Source organism: Vigna umbellata, chromosome 9 (assembly GCF_029865625.1).
Source record: "Vigna umbellata cultivar VRB3 chromosome 9, Vumbellata_1.0, whole genome shotgun sequence".
Classification (NCBI taxonomy): domain Eukaryota; kingdom Viridiplantae; phylum Streptophyta; class Magnoliopsida; order Fabales; family Fabaceae; genus Vigna; species Vigna umbellata.
The window spans coordinates 10,770,859-10,781,720 of record NC_142173.1 but is presented as its reverse complement, the minus strand read 5'-3'; the positions used below and the strand labels follow the sequence as shown (position 1 = coordinate 10,781,720).

The following is a 10,862-nucleotide window of genomic DNA, read 5'->3' as shown; positions in this document are numbered from 1 at the left end:
TAGAACTCAGTTAAGACCGAGCACCAATACAAACCGAGTACTACCAAGAACGAGTGTTAACACATAGTACTAGTAATAACGAACGCTAAACCTATTACGACTAATAACAAACGATAATACCTACCCTAAGACTGCCGAGATAAAAAACGAATACTTTTAAAACTGAACGTCAATATTAAACCGAACAACACTTAATTAGATTATCACTACGAAATCGAATACCGCTAAGCCCGATTACATGACTAGACTGGGTCGTTCTATACCGATCGCTCGATTTTCTACAAAACTTGTAGAACTTCTCAACCACTTCACAGGTTTCGTCCAAACACAGAATATTGCATACAATTCAATCAAACATACAATTGTTCATTCATGCAAACGTTCAAACAGAGGTTCCAAACACAAACACAGAAAAACATAATTAAATTACTAGCTTCCCTTACCTCTTAATTGGACAGAGAACTTTCAGTGCAGAAACTTGCTCACCACCAAAAGTCTTAGAAACCTAATGTTCACTGATTTGTGAAAATAGACCAACCACAAGACCAGAAATGTGATCAGAATTGTAAGATAAGAATATGATAAACGCATACAACCAGAAACTTGGTTTGCATGTACTGGAAAATAGACGTTCTAAGAAGAGGATGAACTTACCAGCTCAAAACAACAACTTGATCGGTGCAAAGTGAGCCCTTGACACTAGGAAGACTCAAGCGTTGCCTGATTGATGATCGAAATAAAAAGAAAGTGAGAATTTTTAGAAAGAAGGAAGAGAATTGTAGAGAGAAGGAGGAGAATATGAACTCAGAAACTTAGAGAGAAGAAGTGCATGCAGAGTAGAGTGGCACGAAATTTTGAAAAGTTTCATTATATACTACCATAAAAACTGATCGGCCACTCAACTACACACACCTGGCTTCTACTTTCTGAATTTTTGAATCCTTACACTTATACCTGGCTTCCACTCCCTACTGAATTTAATGGTCCTTACAACCCTTGTCAAAGTTAATTGGCTTTAATAAAACCATAAATCACTTGAGAGGAATGATCTGATAAATAGTTTACCAAAGCCTTTTCAACTTGTTGTATTATATCATTAGTTATCAATTCTTTCACAAAGCATTTTAGGTGTTTCATCCTACACCTCCAATGTCTCATCATGCACCTTCAAAAATTTCATTTTTAAGTTTCTAAGATCTCATCCTTATCTTACATCTCTAACTTTTTCAAAAAATTTATTTTTAACTTTAATAAATATCTATTCATTTTCGTCTATTTCTTGTTAAAAATACTCTACATTATCATAATAATAATTAAATTTCAAATTTAAATATTATTTAATATAATTTTCTATTTTAATAATTATTAAAATATGATTATATTATAATAATAGTTATATTAAAAATATAAAGATAAAATAAATAATAAATATAAAAATAAAATTATATTAAATAAAATATTTAATATATTTAAATATATTAAATTATATTAAAATATTAAATTAAATTAAATAATTATTAAAATTTAAATAAAAAACAAAATTTTAAAAATAATTATTTATCGAATATAAAATAAAATTATATTAATTAAAATATTTAAATATATTAAATTATATTAAAATATTAAATTAAATTAAATAATTATTAAAATTTAAATAAAAAGTAAATTTTTAAAAACAATTATGGGATTTTGATTAATAAATCTTTTCAAAATTTTCTTTTTGTTTAAACTTTAATAATTATTCAATTTAATTTAAATATATGTGATTTTAAATATTATTTTTATTTTGATTATTGTTACTCTTATTTTAGTTTTTATTATTTTAATTTTTTTAATAAAATTATGATAAAAATATAAATCATATTTTAATAATTATTAAAATATAAAAATATAATAAATAATATTATAAGTTTTTTTTAAATTCAATATTTATTAAATTTTAAATAAAAAGTATAGCTGTTATTAATATATGATAAACAAGTTTTTTAAAATTTTGGTTTTTATTTAAAATTTAATAATTATTTAAGTTATTTTAATATTTTAATATAATTTAATAAATTTGAATATATTAAATCAAATTTATTTTTATTATTTATTATTATTATTATTATTATTTTTATTATTTTTTTTATATTTTTAATATAACTATTATTATAATATAAATTATATTTTAATAATTATTAAAATATAAAATTATAATAAGGGCTTGGGGGGCGTATGTACCGTATTGGCTGGTTGGTCAAGAGGCCATAAAATCATGTTGTAGTTAGGTTGGCCGAACTGTCGAAGGAAGGACGACCGACCAGCTTTCGTAATTGTATTTATGCAAAAGTTTAAGGTAAGAAGTGATTAGAGTCGTTAGGCTGAGATTTGGCCGTAATTAAGGTTTCACCAATCCCAAGTCCATGACGAAGACTATAAATATGAGTCAAAAGTAAGAAGTAGGTGATTCGCATTTACTGTTCATTTGTTACTAATCTAAAGTTACCGAAGACTAGAGCTGTCAAGTGAGCCCCTTTAATAAGATTTGGCCCTAACCCATGTGGATTGGGCCAAAAAAGCCCACAGGGCCAAAAATAACCCTTCACTAAAAAAGCCCACAGGGCTAAAAACCCCAAAGCCCTATGGGTTAGGGCCAGCCCATGGGCTTTTCTTTTTACAAAATTTTAACTCCTCTCCTAGAGTTAAGGATGTGAAACTGCTATTGGTTATCAATTCATATGTTTGATAATAAACAGGCCACTTATTTGCGAGAAAATGGGAAATGTAACAGTTAGTGTGCAATCATGGACGATGATGTAATACAGAAAAGGTGATTCCATCAATATCATTCTCAATTTACTAAAAGAGTAGATCAGTAACACGGTAGAAGTTGAAGGCAGTGAATATTAGGACAACAACCCCCACTATAGTAGAACTGCTTCTCCAAGGGTCTCTGAAGTAAACCCACCTCAATGTCCCCATTGCCCATTTCCAATCATTGTTGTAGTGTTCATTAACATCTTCCATGATCTGGTGGTAGCATGTTGAATTTGTCACATGTTTGCAAAGATCATTAACCAGATTTGCCAATTCTTGATCACTTCCCAGTTCATGGACAATAATTTCTTTCTCAACCAGCAACTCTGCATCATCTTTGGAGTGAATAAAAGAGTCAATCAGAGAAACATAGTTGAAGATGTAAGGTTCTTCAGGATAGTGACACTGCTCAAATGCTATTAGGTTCCTCATAACAAACTCTGTTGTGTGGTCTACTTTCAACTAGGGGATCTGAAACCGAGCTTTGAACAACTTGCAACATGGCAAACAACCCAAGCAAAGAAACCAGCTGAAGAATCGTTTCTTCTCAAACTTGCTTAGACAGAGAGGTTTAGTCTAATACACTCATGAAAAGGGAAAAATACCAAAGAGGAAAACTATACAAACAAGAATGCACAAAAATCAGAATCAAATGTAAAATGAAACTTGCTCATAAACTCCTTATAAATTAACAATATTATTAACTACTTGCTTCACAAAATTAACCACACGGTGTCATTAACCCCTTATAAAGCAAACTTAACCAGTGTGAAATATTTCAATAAGCTAATGATTATCCTAACCACATAAAAGTTATTCTTGCTTTTCTAGTGGATCCATGTTGATTTTTACAAGCAAATATTAAATAGGGTAAATTGTAATAAAGAGACAGATAAAAACAAACCTAATTTAATGTAAACATATTTTATTGCCTCTGATAGATATCACAATTTACAAGCACCTAAAGCAGGATTTATCATATTCAATAAATTTCAGCTTTAAAAAAGGATGAATTTTTTAAAAACAAGATAAATTAAGATACGTCTTTTGCACATTTAAGCAAGCTGAAAGGATCCTCTTTCAAAATGAATCTGCTACCTTTTTTATAAAAGAAAAAGTATGCCACTAGTTTCATTACCCATGTTCTAAGATTAATAAAGAGCATATCTTCATCTGTACTCTGATCTCCACATCCTTCATACTATCCTAATATTTATTTGTCATCACAAATCAGTGTGGCCAATATATTGTTTCAACTTCCCACAACATTTATACAACAAAATAGCACACACCCAGACAACTACAATAGTACCTGTTTGTCTTTCAAAGACATTTTCAAATACAGTTATATTTTCTCACTTATTTTTTTCATAATTAGAAAGTAAATTAAAGCTATGGTGTCACCGAGTCTACCTGTGATCACTTTCACTGCCCACAATGTTGAAGACTTTCAACATCTTCTAAAAGTTTAGACTCATCAATTCCCTCATGACCAAAAATATCTTCAACAATTTCATCTATCACAAGCAATTGAAATACAATCAAACAACTAGTTTAGAATCAATAATGTAAAGTAATTTTTAAAATAATAACATATACACTTACCACTAGGATTTTCAGAAAATCCATATAGCCAATTTTGAGTACAAATCAACATTTGCACATGCTCAGGAAGAATGGAGCTTCTATATTTCGAAAGTACACGTCCACCTTTACTAAAAGCTGACTCTGATGCCACTGTAGTAATAGGAACACTAAACACATCTTGAGCCATTATAGACAATATGGCAAACTTTTTCTCATTAGTCTTCCAATATTTGAGCACATCAAAATCTTCACTGTCTTCATCATCATCTATTGTTGGTTCATCTAAATAAACATCTATCTCGTTCTTTCCAATGATAGATTTTGACTCATTCTGATACATTTTAAAATCCTACAATGCATTACATATTAATTATCAAAACAAAACTAGAAAAATTGGAAAAAAAATTGAACACTAGATATAAAACGCTTACCGAAATAATCCTTGATCTCTTAAACTTTTTCCCTTCAGTATTGGACTGAGACATCAAGATGGATTCAGTAGGTGATTGGGAAAGAAAAACACTAGAGGTAGAAAAGTTCTTTACATATTCTTTAAATAACCTCTTGAACTTCTCTAACACTTTCTTTGTTTTCTCTGCATAGGTTAGAGGATCCAATTTTTTATAACAATATGTTATAAAATCAACCTTTAGTCGTGGATCAAGAATAGCTCCAAAAGCTAACCCAATACTATACTCCTTCCAATACTTTTGAAACTTTTCTTTCATATTACAAGCCATGTCCTTTAAGATGACATCTTCATTCAACAAATTTTCTTCAATGATGAGCTGAATTTTCCAAATTTGCATAAAATACAAGTTTGAAGTGGGATAAGATGAACCAGACATCATGTTTGTAATATCATAAAATGGTTCTAAGAATTGACATATTTTCTCTCCCCTATCCCATTCCTCAGAAGATGGAAACTTTTTATAATTTCTATCAACCACTTTGAGAATTTCAAAAGCTTCCTTATATTTGATTGCACTCTCAAGCATTAAATAGGTTGAATTCCATCTTGTAGTCACATCTAATCTCAAACCCATGCTCATATTTTTGCCAGCATCACTAACACATTCTTTGAATTTGAGAGTTCTTCCATATGATGATTTAACATACTTAATACTCTCTCTAATACTATGGAGTGCTTTGTCAATCACCTTTAAACCATCTTGAACTATCAAATTAAGAGTATGAGCACAACATCGTACATGGAAAAACTCACCATCACATAATAAATTTTTATGAACACTAAGATGGCTTTTCAGAATGTCTTGCAAATTAGTATTGGCAGAAGCATTGTCTAGGGTAATTGAGAAAATTTTCTTATCAATACCCCATTGCTTTAGGCAATCAAACACAACACTTTCTAGTTCAACACCTGTATGTGGTGATTTCATTCGACAGAAGTTAAGAATCTTACTTGTCAATTTCCAGTTTTCATCAACAAAGTGTGCAGTTAGGCAAATATATCCCTCAGAAGTAACTATAGTCCAAACATCAGAGGTTAAACAAATTCTATTAGGAATCCTAGACATGATTTGCTTAACTTTATCCTTTTGTTCAATGTATTCCTTTTCCACATCTGATACAGTAGTGTTCCTACATTTCATGTCAACATTAGGATTAATGTATTTTATCCACTCTCTGATTCCTTCATATTCAACAAAATTATAAGGAAGGCTATGTTTAATTATGGCTCTCGCAAGTAACTTTCGATGAATCTTTTGATTGATTTTTCGTGTCCCAAACTTTCCTTCTTGATTCAGATCCACACCTAAGTTTGCAATACTTCTACATACATGGACATGTCGACTTAAATGTGAAGTTCCATAATTGTTTTTAGTAATTGGGTTTTTTCCAACTTTGTAGCTATTACCACAATACTTACATGCAGCCTTTTCAATGCCATCCTCATCTTTTCCTATTTTTGTGAAAAAATTCCAAGCATTTGAGAATTCCTTTTTATTGGTGGTAGCACTCTCAGATGGACCAGGAGTTTCAGATGCAAGATCATCAACCAAAATCAAAGGGTTACTCTTATGGTGGTCCATATTTAAAAGCTATTGCACACAACTGCCTATATAAATGAACAATATTTTTAGTAGGTCTTCAATAAAGATATTGTTGGGTCAGGAAAACTGCTTTTGAAAAGGGAAAGACGTGACCCAGAAAACAACCCGTTAAACTTAAAACCGATTAACCATAGCTGGGATGAGAAAGGGCATTTCCCCCAAACTATAAAACTATTCTTCATTTTTTTACTCACGCACCTAAAAAATAAAACCCAAAATAAATGGAGTTTATGCTTTCTTCTGTTCAGAGTTAAACTTCTTTTGCTTAACGTTTTTCCTAGATAAAGATATGAAGAGTCAATGAAATTGAAGCCGAGAGTTAGAACTTTGCATTTAAAAATTATCAACTAAAGAATGGCTGAGAAAAACCAGTGACATGCAAAGTTTAATCCACCATTCATTCTAATAAACAGACTTGTAATTAGTGTTGAGACAAGTAAAGAAATTTAGCATATAAATGCATAAAACAGAAGACAAAAACATATATTCTTCCACCTATTTACCTACCTTTAAATTCAAATCAGAGCATAAACAGAAGACAGAAACATTATGGTATTAAATAACACTGTTTTCCACTCTACCCATCAACTAGCATAAACAGAGAACTTTTACAGGTTGTATATACAAAATCATGTCTAAAAATTTGCACAAATGTATATACAAAATCAGAAAGTGGTATATAAAATTTCAGAGGAAAAATAAAACAAGGGTAAAGGACCAACCTGTTGCAACAATGAAGAACACAGTGAAAGAACGTTGAAGGACGGAAGGGAGTTCGCAATAGCCGTGAATCAATTCTTTAGTTGTTAATGCCCTAGAAAATGATGGAGGAAGTGAGCCCCTTGGCCTTGCGGAAGGGAGAGAACGAAGAAACCGAGTCGTGGATGAGTCGTGGAAGAGAAGAATTCGCGAAAGATGTTGAGTGAAAAGATGAAATTTCGGATTGAGGGCCAGCCCCACCCCATCCCAAACCCAACCCTCCTCCTAGGGGCTTTGGGGACTGGGGCTTCTGAAAAGCCCCCCATTAAATGGGCCAAAGAAAATGGACTTAATTTTAAATGGGGCTAGGGCCAACCCATGGGGTTGGGGTTCAGCTGAAAGCTCTACCGAAGACTATAAATATGAGTCAAAGGTAAGAGGTAGGTGATTCGCATTTACTGTTCATTTGTTACTAATCTAAAGTTATCGATCGGACTATTTACCGACTTAAGTATTGAAACACCTTTAACAGGTACACCTCCGGACGGTGGAGCGAAGAAGGGATCAGAGAGTGATACCAAACAGCGTAAGGTATTTGGAGTATCAGATATTATAAACATTTAAAATATTTTTAAACATTATTATTTGTTTTGTTTTTATAATTTTTTAAAACTATTTTTTAACTTTATCGCTTTTGTTTTTTTTTTTCATGTATTACCTATATTAATTATTTTGTAGAAAAAAGGAGTATCAGATATTAAGATTTCAAGTACCAACTTCTCATATTTTAGAACAACTAGTTCTCTTTTTAAGATATATTTGAATCTATGTTGGAATAGTAAGAAAATGGATACAAATACACGCATTACTCATGGAGATAAGCATAATATAAAAATTTCATACTCCTTCCGTATGACTATGAAGATAAAATAAATATTTACTTTAAAAGTAAAAATAAAATAATGAAAACCATACCCACCTCTTCCCATTCCAGCTTTCTTCTTATTCAACTTTACTGCGTACGACATGTTAACAATTTTTTTTAATAATAAATTATGTTACTATTTTATAGCTTGTAGATTTGAATCAAATTAATCATATTTATAAAAAAGTTATAAAAAAATTGTTAAAAGAACATTTTCTAATGTAACTATTCACTGCTTTTTCCCTCAAATAATGCGAGTTCAATACTCAGTTAACCCATAATCAATACCATTTTTTCTACAAAAGATTTATTAATAACATTAGTCAGTTCATTCCTCGCATTGATGGTCATCAAATATGAACTGAAGTAATTGACTAAGCAAACACTTTCCAATTTATGATGGGTATCTAAAAAGAAAGTTTTTACCAGGGAAAACAAAACCTTAATCTGTCAATTTAAAAAAGTAATATTATTTTTAATTCAAAATCCTAAAGTAATAAATTTATGATTTTTTTATTTTAAAATAATATTTAATATTTTTATATTAATTAATAAATTTATAAGTTTTTATTTTAATATATTATTTAATTCTTTTATATTATTTCATGTAAAAAAATTTCTCTAAAATAAAAAAAAAAATTAATAGTTAATATGTTTACACATTCAAGACTTATTATACGTTTATACAAAGCAACTAAACTTTATTTCCTGAAATAAATTGTTCAAAAAATGATTTTTAACCATTTTGTTAATAACTTTTTTACAACATCTAATAATTTGTGATTGATTCATTTTAAATATTTTTTAAAAATAAATTTAAACAAATTAATAAAATAATAATACATCGTTTACAATAAAAAATGGAAAAAAAATTAGACTCTTTTTTTGATAATTTTTTGTTAACGAGTGTTTACTTTAACTGTCATAATGATCTCTTTTATCTCCTTGGAGGAGAAGCTGCTTCATCTTATAGGCTCCTAGCACAGTGACTAGCCAAATATGGTTCACATATTCTTATCCATCGTTTTTTCTTCACAGTTATTGATCAATATATATAACTTTACTAACTCTACAAACGTTCATCACCATCAGCAAAAAAACCCTGCATGTTCCCTATAAACATTCCTCAACTCGTATCATCCCTCAACCTACACCAGCAATGGGAATCTGCATCGAGAAACAGCATAATCGAAAAGGATCAGTATCCCTCTATAAAGTCACCATTCACAGGCGTGTCATCACAACCATGGTGACCTCATGTCCCAAAGTGGTTTCTTCATGGATCAAATGCCATCTTCAAACGCCACGCAACTTCCAGAAGAAGGTGGTTGGCCTTGCCATTGAATGGCGTCCAAGTTTCAGGGTTCAGAACCCTGTTGCAATCTTACAACTTTGCATCAAACACTGTTGCCTCATCTATCAACTCTACCAAGCTTCTTCCATCCCAAGGACCCTCAACAGAGCCCTTTGCAACCCCAACATAATGTTCAGTGGGGTGAAGATATCTCTGCTGATGCAAAACGGCTGAAGGAAGATTATGGGCAGCTGAGGAGTTTGATCACAAGGAGTTCAAAAGAGCAGGGCTGAAGACTTTGGTGGAGAAACTCATTGGAGAGGAAATTCAGAAGCCAAAGAATGTTACATTGAGTATCTGGGAACTCAAGTATCTCTCTTCTGAGCAAGTGCAGTATGCTTGTGTTAATGCATATTACTCCTATAGGCTGGGGATGTTGTTGATTTTTGACAAGTGGTAATCATAGCTTGGGAATATTTGTAGTGATTGCATGTGTGTCATCATATGATTGTTGCAGTCTGAGTTTGGTTGGTATGAGTGTGTGTAGTTGTTATTAATATTGTAATTGGTATTTGATGTGATTCAAGTACTTGGAAACTATATCTTGAATTGTGCATGCTTGGTGATTAATTATAGCATTTCTTTTTTGAGTTTAATATAAGGATAATAAGAATCACAAGCGAAGAAAATAAAAAGAATCATATCAATTTTTAGTTATATAAATAGTAGACAAACTATGGGATCCTAGTTTTTTTTATAAGCAATTCTTAAATGTTCTTTAATAACATTGAAGGAATCTCTTCATTCAAAAGCAACTATAACAAACTTTACACGTAAGTTTAACTTTACAGAGCATATTATCCTTCGTGCTTAATATTAATCTCAAATTAGGTAAAAACACACTTAGGTGTTGATTATTAGAGTCGAGTACGATTCATACTTACCAAAAATTAATCTCAAATTAGGTAAAAACACACTTAGGTGTTGATTATTAGAGTCGAGTACAATTCGTACTTACTAAAACTAAGTAACTGTCTAATGGCAATGCAAAAAGACTTTTTTGTAATATCGACTTATTCGATCTTATCCATATCTCAGTCTTGTTTGACCTCAATCATATCTCAGCCTTGTTCGACCTCAACACACCTCGACCTTGTTCAGCATCAACCATATCTTGGCCATGGTTGACCTAAACCATATCTCGATCTTGTTCGACCTCGACACATCTGTACGTGTCAACCTCAACCTCTCGGTCTCTACATGTCAATCTATGGGGAAGTCTTACAACAACTTCTATCATATTGATAAAATTCTTTGAAGTCTTCCCAAACAGTGGAGACCACAGGTTACAACGCTCAGAACATCGAAAAATCTCGATGGGATGAGCTTAAAAAAGCTAGTCAGAATCTTAAAAGTACATGAGCTTAAACTCTTACCAGATGGATCAATAAAAAAGGAGAAGAGTATTGTGCTTAAAGCCATC

General features: G+C 31.1%; 1 protein-coding gene and 1 pseudogene across 1 annotated transcript; one reads left to right on the top strand and one right to left on the bottom strand.

The window, feature by feature from the left end:
• Positions 1 to 2,721: 2,721 nt before the first annotated feature.
• Positions 2,722 to 4,132, bottom strand: LOC148192518 (putative UPF0481 protein At3g02645; annotated as a pseudogene).
• Positions 4,133 to 9,244: 5,112 nt separating this feature from the next.
• LOC124847636 (uncharacterized) lies at positions 9,245 to 9,613 on the top strand. The gene has a single exon (XM_047325176.1). It carries the CDS (start codon positions 9,245 to 9,247, stop codon positions 9,611 to 9,613), a length of 369 nt encoding a protein of 122 aa, XP_047181132.1.
• Positions 9,614 to 10,862: the final 1,249 nt, after the last annotated feature.